The 24968-nt window shown below is 43.0% G+C and overlaps 1 protein-coding gene across 1 annotated transcript in view; it reads left to right on the top strand.

Annotated features, from left to right (window-relative positions):
- SLC12A8 (solute carrier family 12 member 8) overlaps nucleotides 1-24968 on the top strand; it is a 116635-nt gene that overhangs the window by 83275 nt on the left and 8392 nt on the right. The window contains exons 7-11 of the mRNA XM_081077516.1: nucleotides 1065-1152; nucleotides 7933-8079; nucleotides 13925-14570; nucleotides 22564-22661; nucleotides 23220-23337. Coding sequence (XP_080933642.1) covers nucleotides 1065-1152; nucleotides 7933-8079; nucleotides 13925-14570; nucleotides 22564-22661; nucleotides 23220-23337 — 1097 coding nt within the window. The remainder of the gene's footprint in view (nucleotides 1-1064; nucleotides 1153-7932; nucleotides 8080-13924; nucleotides 14571-22563; nucleotides 22662-23219; nucleotides 23338-24968) is intronic.

The following is a 24968-nucleotide window of genomic DNA, read 5'->3' as shown; positions in this document are numbered from 1 at the left end:
GCTCTGCCGCGGATGGGCTGCATGACTTTGGGCCATTAACTTAGCTCTCTGAGCCTCTGTTTCTTTTCTGTAAAATGGAACAATGAGAATATGTAGGTTCTATAGATTGTGGAGGAGATACTGTGTGTAAAGGCACACAGTAGGAGCTCAGAAACTGGTCCTCCTTCCCTTAGCTAGCCTCCCCTCTCTACTCCAAGGCTGTCAGACTTCCTGGGTTTTAGATCACACCATGCCACCCACAAGAGGAGGATGGGTGGTGTTGGGTCTGTTTCTGACCTTCTAGAATCTTCTGTTTTTCTTTTTGTACCTACGAGATAAAGTTTCTCTGCCTTCACTGGGTGGCTGTGAAAGGCAATGAAATTGCAGACATGACCATGACTTAAGAAATTAGAAGTGCCTGCATTATTTTAACCATGACATTTAAAAAATATTAGTATGTGTATTTCACAAATGCTGAATTTGCCCTTCGCTTACTGTCGTGGCTCCGTTGCTTCTCACCAGCCACCCAGCATCAGTCTGTTTTGTGCTAAGAAACTGAAGTCAATTGAGAGAGAGAGTTGGGAGTTAGGAAGGAAAGAAAAGAAAGAACCCTGTTATTTTTGGTCATAACTAGGAGGTCCCAGGAAGAACCTTTGGCCCATCCTCTTGCTGCCTAGATGGGAATGAGGCCACACAGATCACGGGACTTGTTCAAGGTCATGGGGCATTTGGGGGCAGAGCAAGGTCACTGCAAGCCTTTTCACTCTTGGCTTGGCTTTCTATCATCTGGGAGCCAAAAAACAACAGGACTTAGAGGCCTGAAAGATCATCCACTTGTTCTCCTTATGGAACGAAGGGGTGAGGACTGCCAGTCAACCCTGGCCTGAATCTTGCCTGGCAAGCTAGAGGTACAGAAAGTGACCCCGCCCCCAGACAAACTAGGGAGGCTTATGACCAGCCCTTCTCTTTCCTTTGAGACAGGTCCCCGTGGGAACACGAAGGTGGACTGGGGTGTGTTGGGACGGGGTTGGCCGAGGTGGGGGCAGGGAGAGGGGAGCTCTACTCTGCTCTTGGCTGTTTTGTAGGTGGTTTCTGTACATCGTCTTTGTCTTCCTGCTTGGCGCCATCTGCACCCGCGAGGCCCTTCGCTATGACTTCCTAATAGCTGAAAAGGTGGGTGAGTCGTGCACTAACCAGAATGCTCCGTGTGCTGAGTCATTTATTTGTTCCCGTCGAGAAACGGCTGCCTGCCCCTTGCAGTCCTGCCTAGGAATCCATATAATTTTGGGCTCAGGTTGGAAGGGTTGGGGGGGAACATGGGAAAGTTAGAGGTTCTGCTCATGGAGCCCTAGAAAAAGGTAACAACACCTGGAAAGGCACGTGCACCCAGGTGACTAAATAGTGGACAAAAAAATCAGCACAAAAACAGAATCTTTTCACCTGAAATCCAGCTCAACCAGCCCTTCATTTTTGCCAATAGCCTCACTTTCCACTAGGAGCTGAATGTGTTGCTCACAAGCAGGTAAGAAAGAGACTGGTGGACAGACCAGAGCGTGGCAAGGTGGAGGGAGATGACGGAAGCCCCGTACCAGGTGACAGCCTGGAGGAGGCAGACAGGAGGCCCCCCTTCTCTGAGGACCTGATCCCTCACGTTCTCCACACAGGGTGGGACAGGGAGATTGGGCTGTAACAGCTTAGTTTCTATCGCTGCACATCCTGCCCTGAAAAGATTAGCGAATTCCTCACGTTCCACAGCTGCCCCTGAGCAGGCTGGAGGTCATGTGATGGTCACGGACGCTCATTTGGCATCTCTGGAACCCAGGAGAATAAGGTTTCCAGACACTTTTCTGGAAAACCCCCCAAACTCCTACCTTACCTTAAGTTGGAGGAAAAGTGGACGTCGAGATTCCATCATTTATCCGAGAAATGTGGAAGGTTAGAGAGACTCTCTTACTCAGTAACTCCTGAGTATCTCTGTTCATATTTTAGGCAAAAGTACCCTTTCCTATTGGTGTGGGGCTTTGCAAAGCAGCCTTGCTGATCTTTATGTAGTGGGGGGGGGGCACTGCTTGGAGCAACCTGGGGCAGGAACCTCTAACTGACTTCTTAGAGCTCCATTTCGGCTTGTTTCACACACTAGCACAGGTTTATTTTTAAGGCAAGTAGCTGCTGCTATGAAGGTGCTGGTTGTTTTCAGGGGTCTTGACCTTACCATGAAGGCAGGTTTCGAAAGGGGGAGCAGTTCAGGCCCACCTTCCAGGGCCCAAGGTCTTAGACCCCCCAGTGAGCAAGGTTTGCTCTTAGGGCAGGAATCTATGGCCCTCATTTATGCCTCTGTGCTGGCTTTCATCATGAGTTTCATCTCCCAGGGGCCTTTTCTCCAATTGTGGAATGAAAAGCTTGGCTGCCATAGAGGAATCAAAGGCTTCAGGGAACGGCAGATCCTTTGATCAAGGGGAACTGCCTACTGCTGTCTGCTGCTTGCCAGTGGCTAGCTGGCTGCCTGCTTCTAAGCCTGGTTCCTTTCTAGAGGATTCCCTCACAGAGGTCTTTCAACCATCAGAGACTGATCTGGGTGGAATGAGGCACATGATCCTCTGCTGGGGCTCCTCTCTCCCCTCTTTCCCTGCTTTGCATGGAAGCTAAGAATGGATATGTGGGACGGCAGGCACCCTGTATCTAAGGAAGGTCACAACAGCACAAGAGTAAAAACATCTCCATGGACAACACGGGAGAGCCTGTGTGGGTGGAAATTCCACCACTAATAGTAGACACATCCACGGGGGAAGCTTGTTGGGAATGCCACCTGTCCCAGACCGTGAAACAGGTAGGCAAGTACTTAGCTGGTTGGGGGCATGTGCTAACCAAGGCCTGGCAATAATATGTGGGAATGTCATGCACACACAAGGATGAGAGGCGGAACAGTTAGTTTATGGAGAGCATGAGAGACGGTTTCCTGGATGTGGAGTTGTAAAGCCTAAAAGAAAGGAAAGATCCTGTTCTTGGTTCGCAGTAGCAAATGGGCTGGTGCAGCAAGTAACCAAGCAAGGCAACTCCAAAAGAGCAGTGGCCTGGTGCGCTACCCCCGCCCCAAGGCCCCTTCACAGTTGGGACCACACAGGATTCCCCCCAAAAACATCGAACCTCGGCTCTTCTCTTTTCCTGTCCTCTGGCATCCTTCCTTGGGACTGATGGCTGCAATAGCAAACTCTAATCAGGCAGTGAGTTGGGTCACAGTACCTGGAGAATGGGAGGGTGCGACGGGTAGAGGTTGGAAGGTACAAGTGCACAGTCTTAGGTAGTCACCAGACACAACCTACCAGCTTGATGTGCTTTTAATAAACTGCTCATCTTGGCTGTGCGTCGTAGCTATGGCCTCAATTCTGAGCCCACACATCTCCGAGCTTTCCTAGCCCTGAGGAAGCAAGGCCTCTTTGGTCTGGTGTGCGTGCCCTTTTGGGCCCAGACTAGGCCCAGGCTCCAGCACACTGAGCTTGGCACTGGTTCTCACGCAGCTCGTCCACGCACGTCTCTCTCTTCCTCTGGAGAGTGTTCTGCCAGAACAATTCTCTTCACTGGCTGCCGGCTGTGCTGGATTCCTTTCCACTGACCTGCAGCTGCTCAGTTCATCTGTTCCTTTCTGGGTTTCCTGCAGCTTCGCTGAGGTATTTCTAATTAGTTGGCTTCCCAGCCCACAGTTTCTCTAAGAATTTCCTTTCTTGCTTTATGTCCCTACCCCACAGAAACTTTTTCCTGGCTCTCAGGTGTCAGTCTCAGTAATGCTTTGCTTTCTAAAAAATCTTGAGTACATTGTGGCGGCTCTAAGTAATTGTTGTAAAGCACGATATCTAATACATAGTAGGCGCTTCTTAAATGTTTACTCCCTCCACACTCCTTATGGGGATATCCTCACAGATAGGACATATTTTAGGGAGAGGCCCATTTTCTTTTTCCTTCAAATGCACCATGTTTAACTGAATAAGAAAAGCTAAAAAGTCAATCCCAATATTATTCAGTTATACAAGAAGGAATTGTATAAAGAGCAAGTATTAGTAGGGGTAAAAGTAAGTAGACTAAATGATTGTTTCAGAATAAACTTGTATACAGTGGCTTTTATATAACAAAAAGATCAAGTCCTTTAGGAGCCCTGGGGCTTGCTAACTAGCAAGGTAAGAACAGATTAAGTAGGAAAAGTACCCCCAAAAGCATCTTTGTTAAAAATGGGCTATATCCCACAGACTGAACTCGAATCATTCTTGGCTGTGACAGTCATGGCTTCACAAGTTTGCAAGCTGTACATGGGAAGATGGGGTGGGGCCAGGTTCGCGGCTGGTAATGGAGCCTAGCCCGCCACAGCTCAGCGTACGCCACCCTGCCCAGCCGGACTGTCCTCTGCTGTCCCTCATGGAAGGGAAGTGCTGCCCCTCAGGAAGGAAGCCGACTTGGTTCTTATGACAAATGGCTACTCAGTGAGAGGGAAAATGTGCCTGAAAGTTAAGATGTAGGTCAATTTGGGGAGTGAGGACGTTACTAGAAAACTTAGGTCTCTGGAAATATGAAGTGAGAGAAAACTAGGGGACTATTGAGACCTTGCCATATTAATCAAGTTTGGGGTTGTGAGAATTTCAGGATGTACTCCTCAGTAATGTCAAAGGGCCACAGGAATTAGATGGGGCAAAAGGAGCACCTTACAAATGACTTGAAATTGAGTCCTTTAAGAGAAGGGAGCAGTCAATGGATTGGGAAGGTCAAATGGAAGCTGGGGCCAAACACCAAGAACACAGGGATATAATTAATGATTTTCTTCAGTAGTTACTGTAAAAGGAAACCAGGGTAGCTCACACCTCAGATAATATTTTGGAAAAATCGAGAACTTTTTGTGACGGCTTCAACAGCCAGGCAGCTGTATGACAGAAGGGCACTCTTTTGTTGTTGTTGTTATTGTTAAAGAACACCTGCTGAAATAAAGCCGCACTTCTACCTCCATTGGCACAGTTAGAAAGTTTACAGTCCCCTATGAATAGAGAAAATGATTAAATTCTTCAAGAGTGGGAAACAAAGCTGTGTAGTCTACTATTGTGCCTATCAAATCTTAACCTGTGCCTGGCACTGTGCCAGGTATCTGACCTGTCCTCAGGAAAGGCTCCAACATGGATGGATGGATGGATGGATGGATGGGTGACAGATAGGAAGGAACAGACAGGGTTCAGGTGGGAAAGAGATAGAAAGGAATTTTTATAATTTATGCAGAACTTAGGACCACCACTTCATTTATTTTTCAGAAAATTAACTGAATAGTAAGTAGTTTTATATAAAAGATTGGCAAGTGAACACAAGGCCACTGTAAACACAATTGACAAACTGGACATAAATAAGTCACAATACCTGGACAGTCCCCCCTCGGACCTCAGCCCAAGCGTTCTGCAGGCCCCCCAGGGAGTGTTTGTGGGAAGGTTGGCCACAGCTGGACATCATTGCATCCTGGAGCCAGAGACTCACTGAGTTCCTGAGATCAGTCCCAATACGAGTAGGACGTCAAACTAGGAGGGCAGTCTTATTCCCACTCTGAGAAAATAGACAGACTTTAAATGAAAAAAAAAATATTCTAAACACAAATACATATATAACCTTTTGGACAAGAAGCAGTGACATTTCTGCTAGGAGATCCCATGCCTGAGTGATCTGGAGAATTCTCTGAGGGGAGGATGCAATGGATACAATGTACTGTGCCCCGTCCTTCTGCTGCACATTAGCATTACCTGGAGTGCTTTTGGAAGCCAGGTGATTCTTATGTGTGGCCAGAGTGGAGAACTACTGAGTTACAGTCTCAAAAAGCTTTTGATAGAATTTTGCCAGACTCTGTTAGGTGCGGTGGGGGACGGGGGGAATGGCAAGATGCGTGAGACATGGATCTGCCCCTAATGAGCTTATGGTGTACTGGCAAGATAAACCCGGAGCGTAATTAACTGCACCATGAGGTTATAAGAAACTGTCCCAGGGTGGAAAATAACAAAAGGCCATCAGAGCACACAAAGTGATGGAAGACGTGGATGACATTAATTTCTTCTAGTCATGAGATGGTAAGTAAAAGGTGAAGGGAGGGACAAACACAGGAAAGCTGTGACATTGAAGTAACAGGGGAGATTGACAAGGGATAAGATGAAGCAATGCATTTGGGGAAAAGTAATCCACACTGAATTAAGGACAAGGTGGGCTGTGTAGTGGACCTTAGTCATTTTCATCAAACCTCTGGTCTCCCTGACTATTTGGGGGTTATTCTCCCTCTGTGTCGTCTTGAAGGGAGCCAGTCCCATGTAATATTACAGAAGCCCAAAATGACCAGACCGCAGCTCGCCTGTCCCTTTGTGGCCCCGGTAGGACATGTGACCTGGGTTAGGCCTGTGGGATGCTCTGGATGTAGTGAATGAGGCAAGTATAACGGGATGGTGAGAAGCCATCCATAGGGCGGCAGGTGCTGGCTGCGTCCTGGTCACACTGTTTCTGTTCAAGAGTCCGGGTGGGCCTCCAGGCCTGGGTCTTGTCCTTTCTTGGTCTTTCAGCCTCCTGATGATTCTGGGAACCTCCAGTGTCCTACAGATAGATTCTTAAACATTTTGAATCAAGAGTCCTCACTGATGCAGGTTTCCGGTGATCATTTATGAACCAGGAAAGAAGTCTAGCCAGGGCCTGGTCTTCTGGGTAGCTTGATCCCATGATGTGGTGCAGTGTAGACAAGGAAGTGAAAAAATGGGGTCAGGAGAGTCTTCGTGGAGAAGGAGTAGGTGACAAAACTGAAAACTAAACCTTACCCATCTTAATAGTTGGATGAACTCATAGTTCTGGTGACTGCCTCAAGTAAAGTAAAATGAAGACGCGTACTTCAAATGATCATGAAAACAGACTTCCCTGTCAGGACCGATGGGGTCCAGCTCAGGAGGCTGGAGTGGACTCGCGGTGGACAGACAGCCTGTGACACAGCTGCGTGGCCAGCAGCACTCATCTTTTGCGAGTTGACACTAAGCAGAACAACGCTGCCCTCTCTTATTCTGTTGGTGCCTTGTGAGCCATATAAGTCATGGATCTCATCCATTCATTCCTTCATTCACTCATTCACTCATTCAGCATTTATACTTCTGTGTTGGCACCAAGTAGACTAGGATAAACAAGACAGGAGACGAGACAGTGTGCTAGGTGGCCCCAACCTGACGTGGAGCCCCTGCAGGGCCCGAGGAGCAACCACCGTTGTGAGGGAGTTGTAGGTGACCTCATGGAGGAGAGGAGGTCTGTGCCGAGTCTTGAAGCACAACTGGGAGTTTAACAGACAGACAGTGAGTAGATTCGGGTTGTAGACACAGGGCTCCAGCAGGCCGAGCAATCATGCTGACAAAGACTCAGTGTGCAGGGCTAGGAGAGCCTCGTATGTCAATACAGTGGGGAATCATTGATATTTTTGCAGTAGGGGCATTTTGATCAGATTTGAGTTCAGAGAGATCACTGGCACAGGCTTGGAGATTGATTCGGTGTGGACAGAGCTTAGAGGCGGGAGGCGTCAGCATTGTCGTTGGCCAGGGGTTCTCAAAGTGAGTCCTCTGACCCTCGGCATCAGCATTACCTGGAGACTTGTTGGAAACCCAAATTCCTGGGACGTGCCCCAGGCCTACTGAGTCAGAAACTCTGAGGTGGGACCCAGAAATCTGTTTTAACATGCCCTCTAGATGAGTCAGACGCACACTCCATTGGAGAACCTCTGTGCAGTCCATACATGATGGTGGGCCAACCTGAAATGGTGGCAGTGCAAACAAAGGGGGATGGGGCTGATGTGGGAAATATGTCCAAGAAGCTGAATCTAGAGGACTGGTGATTAGATGGGGTGCAGCCAGGTGGGTACCAGGGGACCAGAAAGGGACAGAAGCAGGTTCTGGTGCTAAGTAATGAAGCTGCTTCTTCACACAGGTGTCCCTGGTGGGCTTCCTGTTCCTTTTGGGCTTATACATCTCGTCCCTGGCCTCCTGCATGGGAGGCCTGTATGGAGCCCCCCGGATCCTGCAGTGCATTGCCCAGGAGAAAGTGATTCCCGCACTGGCCTGTCTGGGGCAGGGGGTGAGTTATCATTTTTATTTATTTTTTTTTTTGAAAAATGTGCATTTTGCAGTGAACCTGACCGTTGGTCAATACATTGCTTGAGTCTTTCTGATGAGAGCCACTGGTCAAGTTCTCCAGGATAGGGAGAAACAAAAATGCGCAGGTCATGTCTCTCACTCCTGTCCTCCGGCTGCCTTAGGCTGGGGCCAGTTGGACAAAGCATCGGTCAATGTCACAGCCCCCAGGGCCCCATAACACTGCGTTAGCTAACTGTCATAGTAACATCTTGGACCCTGCGTAGCAGGGAAAGGGGAGTGACACTTCCTTTAATAACAATAAATTCAGGAGAAGAAAGAATCTCGTGGTGAGGAGGGTGCTGCTCCCTGTGGCTCTAACTCTCCCCCAAGTTCACCTTCCCTTTGGGGTTGCTTTGTGATGATTTCCCACACCTTTTTCCTCTGGGCTCCCTGTTAGTCATCATGGCCCAAACCCTAACTGATACAGTAGAGCCTGTCTGAGTCATAGGGCACTCAAAGGAGACATTCCTAAAACGGAGGGGATGACAGGCAAGAAATAAAGAGAGAACTCTGCTTTCCAAGCATGTAGTTTGCAAGTTCATTTCTATCTTGGAGCACCATGGAGACCCTCTCCGAACCCCTACCTATCCCCAGCGCCCCCCTCGGTGAGGGCCACATAGTTGCAAGTCATCCTTCATTCCTCCCTTTACCTTCCTCCACTTCTTATCCATCAGTCAGTGTAGGCTCAGTAGGGGCAATGACTGCCATCTCTGTACGTTCCATGTGGTATATGCCTTTTACTTTATTTTAATTTCGATTCTTTTTATGAGGTAATATATGCACAATGTTTCATATTACTAACAGTAACATGAAAGAATGTTTTCTCCTAGCACAAGTCTTTTTTTTATCTCTCCCCCCACCAACACACATGCTGTAGCCATAACTGTATTAGTTTTTATGAATCCTTTTCTATTTTTTACAAAGATAGTGAGTGTTCTACATACATTGTTCAGCACCTTGCTTTTCTCCATTTAATTTAGCTTAGTAATCTGTGTTTTCATATGGATGTAGAGATAACTTTCTCATTCTTTTTTTTTTTTTACTGGAGAATATTGAGGAACGGTGTGTTTCTCCAGGGCCCTTCAGCTCCAAGTCGTTGTCCTTCAATCTAGTTGTGGAGGGCACAGCTCAGCTCCAAGTCCAGTCGCCATTTTCAATCTTAGTTGCAGCCCACCATCCTATGCGGAAATTGAACAGGCAACCTTCTTGTTGAGAGCTCGTGCTCCAACCAACAGAGCCATCCTGTCGCCCCAACTTTCTTATTCTTTTTCCAACATGTGGGTATACATAGTTTATTTAACCAGTTCCCTATGGATTGACACTTGTGTTGCTTCCAGTAAACAGAGCTACAAAGAATAATTGGGTGTGTGTGTGTGTATGTGTGCGCACGTGCGTGCGTGCATGCACATGCATATATGTGCGTGTAATTTTGTATATGTGTAGATATATCTATAGGGTAAATTTTCATCAGTGGGTTTGCTGGGTTAAAGGGTCAATGCATTTGTAATATTAATAGATATTGCCAAAACATCTTCCACTGGATTCATATCATTTTGTACTTCTACCAGCAATGTATGAGAGTTCCTCTTTCTCCACAGCCAGCACCACTCTTAGACTCAGGCCAAAAGACCCTGCTTTATCGGACTCTGCTCTAGTCCTTGGAGTGTCAAGACTGAGGGGACATGCCCACTCAGATCCTATGCCCCTCTTCTAGACCATGGTCCAGGCATGCTGTACCTTAGAATTCTCTGCCCAGATGTCCCCTAACCCATATCCAGGGCTGCAAGGGCCCCTTCCCTGGGCCTGTCCTCTCTAGGGCCAAGGTATGGGCCCAGAGTCCACATGTTGGTGCGAGGTCCCTTCCTGGGAGCTGGGAGCTGGAGGCTGTACATGGCCATCCTCCAGTGAGGAACTCTGAGGAGTGTGAGAATTCTAAACCAGCCTTCCCCATTGTTCTGAAGGTGTGTTTGCCAAGACAGGGGGAAAGAACATATTTGATCTAATGGTTTGTTAGCTTGGTTTATAATGGTAAGTATTTAGACATAGGGTATATGGATCAACATTTGTACTCTTGCCCCAGGTACCACAGTGGTGACGGTGAGCTGGTCCATAGCTCATTGTCAAATGTGAATTTTTGACAACTGTGTAGTGAGAAATGGCACCTTAGGGTATTTGTGATTTGTATTACTCTTATTACAAATGAAGTTGAACATGTTTTCCTCTCAGAATCATTTGTATGTTTTTCTGTGGTTGTTGGTCTTTTTCTTCTCAATTTCCAGCAGCTCCTTCTTTGTTAGGGAAGATTAATTCTTTGTGATATGTATTACAGATATTTTCTCTAGTTTGTCACACCTTTTAACTTTGAAACCCAAATCTTCTTTACATATGGTTAAATTTTACTAGCACACTTTTTTTAATGGGGAAGAAGAAACTTAAAAATAAATGGATATATGTACAACATACTGAAAAGGGCATAAAACCCACAAGAACAGTTAAAAAACTAACTATGAAGTGACATCCTTGTAACCTCTACCCAAGAACACTTGCCAGCCACCAGATACCACCATCCACACGCCCTCTCTGGCCAGAGCCCTGCCCCTCTCACTGTGGAAGCCACTGTCCCGACTGCTGTCATAATATTCCTTACTTTCTTTGTGGTTTCACTCAGGAGTTGGCAAACTTTTTCTGAAAAGGGCCAAATAGTAAATATTTCAGGCTTGGCAGGCCCTATGAGCTCAGTCACAATGACTCAACTCTGCCCTGGTATCTCAAAAGTAGCCATAGACAGTACCTAACTCGGTCAGTGTGGCTGTGTTCCAGTAAAACTTTATTGACACTGAAATTTGAATTTCATGCAATTTTCATGTGTCACAAAATATTACTCTTCTTTTGGGTTTTTTCCAACTGTTTAAAAAATGTAAAACTGTTTTTTAGCTCTTGGGCATATATAAACAGATGGTGGCTAGATTTGGCTCAGGGGTCGTAGTTCGCTCCAGCTCCTGGTTTACTCCATATGCGTCTCGAAACATAATAATTTAATTGTGCCTGTTTTTAAACCTTATAAATGTGGCATGCTTCTTTCACTCAATCTTATGTTTATGAGATTCATCCATGTTTTTGCTTGCAGCAGCAGTTTGTTTATTATTATCCCTGTATAGCATTTCCTCATTTGCTACAGTTTATCCATTTTGCTGTTGATGGACCCTGGAGTCATTCCAGTTTGGAACTGTTAGAGACAATGCAATGAAGGCTCTCGTACCAGTGACTGGTGCACATGTAGAGTTCTTCCAGACTATGTGCTCATTAGTGCAATTGCTAAATTGTAAGGTATGTATATCTCCACTTACTAGATAGCACCCAAATCTTTTCCCAAAGTGATTGTACTAACTTACACTCCTATCAGCAGTGGATAAATGTTCCCATTTCTCTATGCTCTTGCCAGTACTTAATATCATCAAACTTAATTTTTTTGCCAGTCTGGTGGGCGTTGAATGGTATCTCTATGGTTTTAATTTGCATTTCCCTAATTACTTAATGAGGTGGGCATCTTTAATATGTTTAATAGGCATTCTTTTGCTCATTTGTTTTAGTGGGTTGTCTTCTAATTATTTTGTAGTGAGTTTTTGTATTACCCTTTCTCAGGTATGTATGTCAGGTATATCTTTTTCTATTCTGTGACTTGTCTTTTTGTTTCTTTATGGTTCTTTTGGTGAGCAGAAGCTCATGTTTGGCAATTTTGTTACTTTAAGACGCACTCTTGCCAGAGTGCGACCACTAGCATTTCCTTCAGCGTAATTAAGATCCTCCTTTTAAGTTCTTTACTTTACTCTTAATAGTTTTATTATTAGAGTATGCTAAACAGTTGTAGCTGTACCAAAAACATAATTCTCAAAAACAATAAAAGCCTATTACTCTTTTGTTTTATTATTTTATTTTAGAATTTGACTCTAAAGTTCTAGGGAAGGTATTTCAGGGCAGTAGGGGCTCTGATCCTCAGAGACTCAGACTGATGATTATGTTGCCATCTTTGTCCTGTGACTGCAGAAGGTTTTGTTCTCTATTCCAGCCCTCAGTAAGGGGGAATGCACCTGGAAGAACATGTGGGAGGATTGCAGGTCAGATCTGGAAGTGGCTTATACGCCTCTCCCTTACATTCCAGAATGCTGGCAGTAAAGAAGGTGGGAGCAGTGGTTAGATCCTGTGTATTTCCTGAGGGTAAATTCTTACAATATTTGCTGATGGAGAATGAGAAAATAAGAAGAGGCATCAGTAAGTACTCATCCTTCCATGAGTAACTGGAAGGATGGAATTGCCATTTTCTGAGATGGAGAAGACTGCAGAAGGAATAAAATTGAGGGGTGGATGATTGGGGGATAAGCTGTTTGATTTGGGGCATATTAGGTTTGAGATCTGATAGGACATCAGCTGGAAATGTTGAGTAGAGAGTTGAATATTTAAGTCTGGATTTCAGGGGAACATTTCAGGCTGGAGATTCACATTTAGGAATTGAAAGCATAAAGTGGGTACGTAACGCCATGAGCCTACTTGATATCACCCAGGAAGGGAGTATAGATAGAGAAGAGAAGGAATCTGAGGATGGCTGGGCTGCATTAGATGTAGATTTCAGAGACGTGGAGGAGCAGCCGCAGAGACCGAAGGAGCAGTCAGTGAGTAGGAAGATGAATCGAGAGAAGCTAGGTGAAGGGCGGTTGGAGGGCTCAGTCTGTTACAGCGCAAGCTCTCAATGACAAGGTTACCGGTTCAATTCCCACATGGGATGGTGGGCTGTGTCCCCTGCAACTAACATTGAAAACGGCGACTGGACTTGGAGTTGAGCTGCGCCCTCCGCAACTAGATTGAAGGACAACGACTTGGAGCTGATGGGCCCTGGAGAAACACTGTTCCCCAATATTCCCCAATTAAAAAAAAAAATCAGGCAATTCTGGAAAAAAAAAAAAGAATAAAAGAGAGAAGCTAGGTGAAGAAAGTCTTTGAAAGACCAGGGAGCAATCATGTGGGTCAAATGTAGTTCTTAGGTTAAGGAAGATGAGAACTGAAAAGTGACTATTGATTTTGGCCCAAGAACTAGGTCAGTGACTAATAAATAGCTTCTGTGGAGTAACAGATTACGTGGAGTTAGCACATACCTTCCACTGCTCTCCTCCTGTAGGTCACCATACTCACCTCCTTAATAGCAGACGTGTGTAAACGTGTATGTGTGAGCATGTGCATGTGTATGTGCTTAGTATCAGGGTTCCCCAACTTCAGCCACCAATGATTCTGCTGTTTGTCAGGGTTGCATGTGTATGTGCTTAGTATCAGGGTTCCCCAACTTCAGCCACCAATGATTCTGCTGTTTGTCAGGGTTTGCCACTCCCCTTAAGATCATTTTTTCCACTATAGCCTGGGAAGAATCAACTTTTCACCTCTTCGATTTCCAAAGCTGGTGTTAAAACCCAGTGAAAGACAAAAGGAGAAATACTTGGGAAGTCCAAGTTCTAGAGTAATGCCCCATGTTAATGGTTACTAGTACAACTAATACCCATGGTGCGTTATGAGCCTACTGTGTGTTGGTGCCATTTCAAGCATTTTATATTTATTAGCTCTGACCCCACAAAAATTCTGTGAGTTGGATAGTACTACCCCAGGTTTGTAGACTAACAATTGCTAACACACAAAGAGTGACATGGGAGAAGTAGCTGAGCCATTGTGAGTTGTGTTTCTATCATATAATGTGATTTTCTTGTGAAATGTCATAGCCCTACATGTTATTTTTGTTTCTGCAGAAAGGGCCAAATAAAACACCTGTAGCTGCCATCTGCCTGACCAGCCTGGTGACCATGGCCTTTGTCCTTGTGGGTCAGGTGAATGTTCTGGCCCCCATCGTCACCATCAACTTTATGCTGACATACATCACAGTGGATTACTCTTACTTCTCTCTGTCGATGGGTCCCTGCAGCCATCCCCAGGTGCCTGAGGCAGAGCACAGGGAGGACACGGGAGCTCTCTACTGCTCTGAACACCTGCTCTTGGAGAAGGCTCCCAGCTATGGCTCTGAGGGCACTGCTCAAAGCCTCTCAGAGGGCACGCTGCTAGAATTCACCAAAGACATGGATCAGCTCCTCCAGCTAACCAGGAAGCTTGAGAGCAGCCAGCCCAGGCGAGGAGAGAGTGACACGATCCCTGAGAGTCAGAAGGGGAAATGCAAGAAGGCCACCAAGCAAACCCTACAAGATAGCTTCCTCTTGGACCTTAAGTCCCCCGCTTCCTTCCCTACGGAAGACCCTGACAGATTGCCCACTGCTTCCTGGGATGGGCAGGAGTCCTGCTGGAACACGCAGTGTGCCAGGAGTGACGGTGCTTGTCTTGGGGGAGCATATGGAGATCAAATTGTCCCTGAGCTGAGGAACCGGCCTAGGCCAAGTGGAGAAGGTAAGTGCTTCGAAATCACACTGGGGCCTCCTGACTTGGGATGAATACTGGTTGCTTTACCTGCCCAGTTATCCCAACCTTCTTTTAAGTCCTTAGCTAGTTCACTGTATAGTTGGGTTTTAAATCCTTGTTAATTTTATTTGAAATTTATTTTAAAAGTTATATGGAGATAACAGCTGAATTTCTACTCCATTGTAGATAGTTGGTTTTAAACAGAAATTTCTGTCTACACTTGCACGTGGGAGCCAAGGCCAATAATTGAATATTAGTTTCATTTTACTCAAAAATCAGCAGCGGAGTTATAATACCAACATGAATGAAATCAATATCTTGTTTTTCAAGAGAAGGGGAAATGTGTTGTGACCAACTGCCCGGCAAGGACTCGGTATGTTTTGTCTATGGAAGATGAATCTCCCAAACCAGTCACAAGGGGATGGAGAGAAGGTAGCTGAAGGAGCACAGCTTTTCTTTGCTTTCTCCAATCTATAAACATAGAGACACAGAGAGAGATTCTCCAAGACAGGCTTCTGGGGCATGAGAAATTCTGAGGAGAGGAACTCGTAATTTTTGAGAGTCTTCCATATTTTAGGTACTTTACATATGTTATTTCATGTCATATAATAAATATTACCTTTTACCATTTTACCAATGATAACCCTGAGGCCCACAGAGGTCACAGAGTAGTCTCAGAGCTGGTCCTTTGCACAACTGGAGTCATACGCAGGTCTGCCTCTATGTGAAGCCCAGTCCTTTCCTCTGTATTACCCTGACCCTGAATCCTGTAGAGACAAGTGGGCAAAGAAGAGGAGACAGAGGGACACGGAAGAAGAGCTCTAAAAATAAATGCTCTGCATTCTTCCCTATACCTGCTTTTCCTCCTTTATCTTTAAATTGGTGGGAAGTGTTTAATGGTAGGAGCATTATTAAAATTTTAAAAATAACTTTATTTTTATCAGAGTAATAAGTGTACAGTTTAATAAGCCCAGTGGAATTAAAAGTTACGATCCAAAATAGTAGTTTCCACTCTTTTCTACTATCTCTTTATCTTTCTCCACCCCCTAACCCTACCCCCAGACAACCCCACTTTCAACCAAAATGTTGCTTTTTCTGTTAACCTTAATGCTACTAAATAATATATTTGTATTGCTCCTTCTTAATATGTCAGTTTCAGATACCATCTTTTGACTTCCTATTTTAGTAAATGAAGATTTAACTCATTTAGGCCACTCTGACTTCTCATTCAATCTCCCTAGTAATTATGTCACAGTTTTTGATTAACTTAATAGCTGGTATTCATATTATCATGATTAACTCTGAGCCCTATATTATACTATGATTACATTTCCTTTTTTTGGTCCAATTTTTCTGTTTCCTGGAGTTAATAATTGCCTTGGTTTTTTATTTGTTTGTTTTTTGTTTTTTTTTTCTCTAAATGTTCTGGCAGATATGTCCAATGCCTCTCAATGTTATTTTTCAGATGCTCAAGGTCTTCAGAAATCTATCATATCCATTTCTTTTTATTTCTTCCCCCACCGCCCCCTCCCAGTCCCATGGTTCCTATCCTGTTGCTCTCTAGGCCTGCTCCAAGGCTGTTGTCGTGGCATTCTTCTCTAGATTGCACTTTTGTGTTGGATCAGGGAACAAGAGATTTCTTGAATATGATATTATAGTAGATTTTTGCTGGTTGGTTTTCTTTTTCTTTTGCCTACCCAGAATTGAGTGACCTCCCTATGTTTGGAGACTTTCCAATGTTATAAGTCTTGGTGGGAGGCAAAGCAAGACTTTCACACTCAAAACAAAATGTCAAATATCAGTTTTCTAGCCTCTATAGCAGCCAGAGTTCAGACACAAGACCAAGTCTCTGTTAATCAAGTAAGCTCTCCTTATACTTGGAACTGGGAACTGAAAACCCAAAGAAATACAGACTTTGCAGAACTCTCTGGAAGCATGATGGTAGCTGCAGGATGACTAAATTCCTGGTTCAAGTGTCCAGGGCTTTCAGGGTCAATGGGTAGGCTGCAGTGTCTAGACCTTGGTGCCCTCAGCAGTGATGTCCCCACGAGACTGCTTTGATATATAATTTTGAGTGTTGTCCCTGGCTGCATAGCCTTGAACTTGATTCTCCAGCTTTTCCAGCTATTCTCAGAGGGGAAGCTGGGACATGTCTTTTTAGCAGGTCACATTGCTGCTTCACAGAAAATTGTAGCTTTTTTTCCTAAGGAAGAAGGAGAGATTGGGTAGCAATAAGCAGTTTATGCCACAATTATCCTGTTTTTAATTTCCAAGAGCTCTTGGTTGTATCCTAATTTGTCCTTGTCCTTTTTTTTTTTTTTTTTTTAATTTGAGCATCACCTCATTCTTCTTTTATGGGTACAGTGATTTATCTTTCTGGTAATATTACTTATTCTCCTTTGAAAGTCTTTTTCTACTCCTTTTACTGTACTGTTTTGTGTTCTCTAGATTCTTTTCTCTTTGGCTTGGCCTCTCTCTCTCTGTCTCTGTCTTTCTCTCTCTCTCTCTCTCTCATTGGAGGCTTTACTAAAATATCTATTGATCTTTTGATTTCTTTCCACAGTTAGAAGTGAAGTACTAAAAAGCTATTTGGAAGACTTGCATACTGAGCAGGGTTTGTTTACTGGGGCATCTCGCTGTAGAATGAGTAGGGAGTAAGCTAGCATCTTCTCGGAGGACCCCCGAATCTGACTACCTAGAGGGTTTCCTCTGGGGCTCTTCAGTTCCTCCACAAAAGAGTCCTTTAATCTCTTGCCTGGGAGTCACCCGGAGGGCTGCTTGCATTCAGGGAGCAAGGTGAGGTAATGAGTTGGGGGCGTCCCACTATTTAAGACATAGACTTTCACATAATGCCCCAGTTTCTAGCTCCATTTCCCCACTCTTTGCTGGTTCCTGGTGTCCCAAGTCTGGCACTCTTTGTTTTGATTTCTTTAGAGGAAGCCCCACTTGGGGAAGGGATCGGACAAAGAAGGATTATTACCTCGCTGCCTGGGCAGAGGAAGACCTTGGTGTCTAACTGTTTCATATACAGTTTTACAATCAACCCTCGGTACGTTAACACTTCCCGGGGACATGGCGCTTCCTGGTCTTGGACTTTGCTGGAGTCTATGGGATACATTGGACTGCTCCTCGCCAGCACCCTCTCTGTAAGCCCTACAGTTGACCCTCCTCTGCTCTGCTTAGTCTGCTATCACTCCTCTGTCACTTTCCATCTTCCGAGACTTGTTTTTTTTATTTTTTTAAACTTTTATTTATTACTAAGTGTGTTTTTCCAGGACCCATCAGCTCCAAGTCAAGTAGTTGTTTCAATCTAGTTGTGGAGGGCGCACTTCACACTGGCCCATGTGGGGATCGAACCGGCAACCCTGGTATTACGAGCATCGTGCTCTAACCAACTGAGCTAACTGGCCGCCCCCAAGGACTTGTTTTTATCTTTCCTTTCTCATTTTCCTTGTGTTTGTGGGCTTATGCCTATTTAATTCCTTTTCTGTTTTCTCAGTGGGTTTTCAGGAGAGATGTATGCTCAGTCTGCCATGTTTAATCAATGAAGTGGTCGCTACCCAGTTGCCCAGTCAAATGCCATAGCTTTTAACCACTCCCTCTCCTCCATCCTTGCTGTCTTTACCATGGTGTAGACCCTCATCATCTAGCACCCAGACTCTTGTTAAGTCTCCAAACTAGTCTCCTGCCTCCTGATTTTCCCACATTTCTTTTCTCCTTCTCATTGTCCACTGAATGATCTTTCCACAATAAAACTCTCATTATGTCTCTCTTACTTAGAAACCTTCACTGGAATCTAATGATATCTGTCTAAAGTTCAATACCCTGGGTGTGGGCTGCAAGGTTTTTTACAATCCTGCCCTGAGCTACCTTCCAGGCTGCTTTTCTCATGACAACCCATGCACTGTATGTTCTGCTACATCCAGACTGGTGCCCTAAATACCTCATGTTCTTTATTCTTTCCTGCCTTTGCATATGCGCTTCTCAACTTGCTTCACCTCCCCCTGCTCCATCTGGAAAATTCTGACTTACGGTTTAAAATCCCATTTCTGACCCATTGTTTTACCCTCTCTGAGAAGAATTCCCTGATTTCCTTGCCATGCAAGCATAACATTTGATTCATACAAGTAGTATCAATAATTATCACATTGTTTCATACATTCGGAATGCGTGTGTTTATACATTGGTCTTCAGGCTTATGTGTCTGTCTGTCTTAAGGAAAAGAAATATTAGTTTCATTCCTGTGCCCCCAGACTTGAGCTTCCTTTAGTCACAAACCATGTCTTTCCTCCTTGAATTCATCACAGTTTTTCCACACAGCACATGACACACAACAAAACTCAGTAAAGGCTCAATTGATGAACACTTGCACAAATACTGGCTAAAAAAGGGAAACATTGAACAGGAAAGTAGAATAGAAAGTGTTCAACTATTGTAAGAACCTAATCTCTGATAAACCAGATGCCATAAAATAATAAGAATCAAATCACTATTGAATAAATATTGTTGCGAGCAAATGGAGCCAAAAAATTAACTTGGGGCTGTATTTTATACCTTAGATAGCCATGAATTCTTTATTTATAACAGCTGTGCAAGAGAGATAGTTCTGACTATTGAAGACATCAGAGATAAAAAGAAATCTGATTAAATAGAAATAAAAAACATTTGCATAACAGTGTCACAGAAGGAAACAATTATTCTGACAAACATAACTGATAAAAGCATACCTTCCAAAGCATATTATTTTCAAAAACAGGAAGGTCAAAATCCAGATTCTACTAAAGAGAGGTCAGAAGAGATGAACATTCAGTTTATATTTGAAAAATCAATGCCCAGACTCATTCACTGTCCCTTCAATGAACTATTATTAGGTGTTAAATATTGTTAGTAGCTAAAAATAGCCAGCATTTATTAAGCATGTCCCATGTTCCTGGCACTGAGAAAAGCACTTAACACAGAGAGGCCTAAAGAAATTAAACACTTGCTCTGATTATAAAACAGTCAGAATTTGAACTCAGGTCTGTCTCATTTTTGAACCTGTGTTCTTAACCACCACACAAAGTGTATGCTGCTTGCTGTCAGTATGTCTTATGAACTAGGCCGTGATATTGATTAAATGAACACAAGCTAAACCACCTTTAAGATATCATTACATATCTGTCAAAATTTTAGGTAAAAAAATAGTACGTCTTTGGTAATCAGGTATGTGTACACATTGCTAGAAGTAACGTCAAGGTATTCATTCCGAATGGATCTGTCGATTAAAGATTTTCATCAAATTTTGAAGGTTTTTAGCTATTATTTTTCAAATTTTTTTTTCCTGCCCATTCCTTTCTTTTCGGCCGCAATGGGACTAACATTACATATTAGTCAACACACTTGATATTGTCCCCAAGGTCTCTGAGGCTCAGTTTCTTTGTCTTCCACCTATTCCTCTCTGTTCTTCATTTTGGATAATTTTTATTGATCTATCTGAAAGTTCCCTGATTCTTTCTTCTGCTATCTCAAATCTGCTGTTGAACCCATCTAATAATTTTTTTCATTTCTGTTATTGTGCTTTTTCAACTGTAGAATTTTCATCTGGTTCTTTTTTATAGTTTATATGTCTCTCTTGATATTCCGTATTTTGAAAGTCATTGTCGTATTGTGCTTAAATCACTGACATTGTGTTTTTATTTAATTATTTGAACACATTTCTTATACTAGCTTCTTTGAAGTCTTTGCTAAACCCAACGTGTGGGCCGACTCAGAGTCAGTTTCTTTTGATTGCTTTTTTCCCCTGAGCATGGGTCACAGTTTCCTATTTCTTTGCATGTCTTGTAATCTTGTAATTTTTGGTTGAAAACTAGACAATTTAGGTAACATATTGTGGTAACTCCTGATTTTTATGTATGTCTCTGTGTTTCCATTGGTTTGTTTTAGCAAATTGCCTGGATTTGAACTGTGGAATTGGTTTCCCCTGTGATGTATGGCTGCTGATGTCTTTACGCAGTTTTTTATTCTTATTTTTAATTTTTAGACCAGTTTCCTAAGGGGGGTTTCCTAGGGGGGGTTGACCCTGTGTTTGCATGGCCCACAAGGCTTCCACCCTCACCCAGTGTGTGGGGGTTGGGAAAAACAGTCAAAGTTGCAGCCAGCTCTCCAGTCTCCCTTGGCTTTTACTTTTTGCCAGTCTCTCTTAGGTCTCCCCAGGTAGGGACATCGTTTTCCAGTTAGCCATTGAACTGTGGGGAGCTATAGTTCTCCTATGGTTCTCTCATTTTTAGAATTTTTAGAATCTCCCCATTAAATTTCTGGTTGGTCCACTGCACCCCCTAGGTGGGTCTGCAACCTCAGGCTAGCAAAGCTGATGATTTTCCCCATTGAATTTTCTACTGTGCTTATCACATTTAGCTTATAAAGACACAACCCACAAGTTTGCCCCCTCTGGCAGCAAAACCCCCTCTGGCAGCAAAACTTCTGGTTTCTGACCAACTCCATGCTGGTAAGAACTAAGGCGGGATGGGAGCAGCCAGGCAAGGAGGCCACAGACGTTCACTGTTCTTACCCTGAGCTCCAACAGTTATTGAAAATAAACACTTCTTTTTTTTATTAGGGAAGGGGAACAGGACTTTATTGGGGAACAGTGTGTACTTCCAGGACTTTTTTCCAAGTCAAGTTGTTGTCCTTTCAATCTTAGTTGTGGGGGGTGCCGTTCAGCTTCAAGTTGTTGTCCTTTCAGTCTTGGTTGTGGAGGGTGCAGCTCAGCTCCAGGTCCAGTTGCTGTTACCAGTTGCTGGGGGCGCAGCCCATCATCCCTTGTGGGAGTCCAACCAGCAACCTTGTGGTTGAGAGGACACACTTCAACTAACTGAGCCATCCGGGAGCTCAGCGGCAGCTCCACTCAAGGTGCTGTGTTCAATCTTAGTTGCAGGGGGTGGAGCCCACCATCCCTTGTGGGACTCAAGGAGTTGAACCAGCAACCTTGTAGTTGAGAGCCCACTGGCCCATGTGGGAATAGAACCAGCAGCCTTCAGAGTTAGGAGCACAGAGCTCCAACTGCCTGAGCCAACGGGCTGGCCCAAGAAAAGGCTATTTTAATGGGTAACTGAATGTATAAAGTAGTGAACCATGTAGAGATGTGAAGAATAGACTGTTGAGGAATGAATGACTGTTGGGATACTCCCATTTTGGGGGGTTGGAAGGAGGAGGTAAGGCAGCAAAGGAGACTGAGAAGAAGTAGGTGGAAAACTAGGAGAGTGAGGCATCCTAGAAACCAAGAAAAGAAAGAGTTTCAATAAGCAGGAAGTGGTCATGTGTGTCAGATACTGTCTAAGAGACCAACAATGAAGACTGGGAGTTCACCACTGAGTTTGAAAAGATCAAGTCATTGGTACTTTGGGAAGAGAAGTTTTGGTGGAATTTTACAATCTAATGAGTGGGTTTAGGAAATAATGGGAAGTAGAGAAAGTATCATCAATTCTTTTGAGTTTTCCTATAAGGAGACAATGAAATAGGGCAATAACTAGGGAGCGACCAGGAGGTATATGTTTAGGTGGGAGAAATTACAATGTGGAGTATTTGTACATAGTGGGAATGATTCGGTAGAGAATAGAAAATTTTATGAGGCAAAAGTGAAGTCCTTGAGCAGAGGGACAAGGGGAGGGATGGGCCTTACATAAGAGCCGGAACTGTTCATCCACTGTACTAAGAAGGAAGGCAGAAGAGAGGGTTCAGATGCAAGTGGGTTGGTAGATTTGGTGATGAGAGATATGAAAGCTCTCCTTTGAGAGGAGAGTTTGTAAATGTGTTACATTAGAGAGCACGAGAGTGAGTTGACTAAGACCACAAAGGAGTTAATGGTTGATATAAGTGGAAGTCGTCTTTTAGGCTGAGTTACAAAATAGAAGAAGAGGAACTCATTGGTATTTGCTCATAAAAATAGAAGAAGAGGATTCGGTAACAAATTAATAAGCAAGGATTTGGCTCATTTATTTTTCAGATTTCTTCCCAAAGTCTAGACTCCAGGAACAAGATATCCAGAGAAGACCTACTTCTTTCTACGCCCACATGTGCAACCCCTGGGTCTCCCTGTTGGGGGTCAGTAACTTCATTTTGATCTCAATTGTTCTTGAAACATAATCAGGTGGAAACATGTGTGATCTCACAGTTGGGGTGGAGGGGAGGAGAGAGGAGAGTCTTAAGTAGGAGCAATGTGATTTAATTACCTTTTATATTAGAATTTAGATGAAACTACGTATGGTCCAACATTACATTTAATACACCACTTATTTTAATCAGTGGTTTACTTGTAAAATAATTAATCATCTCTGATAATCTCTGGGTCACTCAATTTCTAGGTTCACCAAACATAATTCATTCTAATTTGTTTCTTTTAGTGACGAGTAGGACAAGGAGCTAAGATAGAATATCAATTTATTGATAATTTTGATTAGAGGATACTTTCAGGAGCGTGTTTTCTCAAATATCTACTTAAGTGAGTTTTTTCTTGAATTGAGTGAACTGCAACTATTCAGACTTTTATAGTAATCAGAAGTTGATGAGAGGGACTATTGTGTCTTAAGTTACTAGCGCTATGACTTGCTTACTACGTGATAAACCGTTAGGTGACTTGCCCTTCCTACTCTTTTTCCACAGGCTCTCGGGTCCCTTCTCATCATGTTTGTGATCCAGTGGGTCTATACTCTAGTTAACCTAGGTGTTGCTGCCATTGTGTATTTCTATATTGGTCAAACCAGCCCAGGACTTCATCTTGGTAAGCAGCAAAGCCATTTTGCCACCTCATCCCTTCTTCTCTTTCAGCGTTCATTGAAGAAACATGTTTTGAGCACCTACTAACCGTCAACACTGACTCAGATATGAATCCCATTTTTACATAGCTTATAGTCTAGAAGGAAAAATATGACATGCACATAAATTATAACAAATAGAAAAATAACTTGTGAGATTTACAAGACATGTAGAAGTAAAATTAATGATGTAGCACAAGGGCCAGAAGGGAAGAAATGGAAATATACTGTTGTAAGTTTCTGATACTATATGTAAAATACTATAATATCACTTAAAGGTAGACTGTGATAAGTTAAAAATGTGTACTGTGAACCCTAAAGCAACCACCAAAATAAGAAGATTGGCTAATAAGCCAATAAAGGAGATAAAATTGAATTTAAAAATTCTCAAATCAAAATAAAGCAGAAAAAGATAATAAAGGACATAAGGGACAAACAAAACCCATAGGATGATGGTTTATATAAACCTAGCCATATCCATAATCAAACTAAATACAAATGGTCTAAATACTCCCAATTAAATGGTCTAAACACTGAGATTGTCAGTTGAGTAAAAAACACAATTCAACTATATGTTGCCTACAGAAACCTACTGTAAATATAAAGACAAATAAGTTAAAAGGATGGAAAATATATATCATGATAACATGAATCAAAACAAGACAGAGTTACTTTATTAACATCAGGTAAAACAGATTTCAGAGAAAAGAGTATTATCAAAGATAAAGAGGGCCATTTTAAAAAGTTAAAGAAAAAGAATCATCAAGAGGACATAATAAGCCTTGACATTTTGCATTTATAAATAGAGCTTTGTAATACATGAAACAAAACCTGATTGAGCTGAAACAAGAAATAGAAACATTCATAATTATAGTCAGAGATTTCAACACTTCTCTCTCAATAATTGATAAAACAAGTGGACATAAAATCAGTTAGGCTTTAAAATCAGTTAGGCATAAAATCAGTTAGGCTGTCAAACCTGGCTAAATTGACAATTATAAAACATTTCACCTAATAGCAGCAGAATATGCATTGTTATCAAGTATACATGAAGCACCATAATAGACCATATCCTAGGATATTAAAGAAGTCTCAATTAATTTAAGGTATTTAAGTCAATTCAAGAACAAAGCATGTTCTCTGACCAGAGGGAAAGTAAATTAGAGATAAATCAGAAAGATATCTGGAAAACTCCCAGATTTAATTTAGAATCTAAAGAAAACTAAATAACACTAAATGTCTAAGAACACTTAAAGAATGCTAAAATAACTAAAGAAACGAAATAACTTGTGATTCAAAGAAGAAATAAAAAGTGAAATTCAAAGTATTTTGAACTGAATGAAATGAAAATATAACATCAAAATTGTGGGATGCAACTAACTGAGTACTTAGAAGGAAATTTATAGCATCAAATGCTTATATTGGAAAATAAGAAAGGTCAGAAATCAATGACCTCATCTTCCAACTTAAGAACTTAGAGAAAGAAGAGCAAATTAAATCGAAATAAGGAAGATGGGGAAATAATAAAGACCAAAGTAGAAAGCAATAAAGTATATATATTTAAAAAAAGGAATGCCAATGAAATAAAAAGCTGGTT

This window comes from Rhinolophus hipposideros, assembly GCF_964194185.1.
Source record: "Rhinolophus hipposideros genome assembly, chromosome: 2".
In the NCBI taxonomy this organism is placed as follows: Eukaryota; Metazoa; Chordata; class Mammalia; order Chiroptera; family Rhinolophidae; genus Rhinolophus; species Rhinolophus hipposideros.
This window is presented reverse-complemented; position numbering and strand designations above follow the sequence as displayed.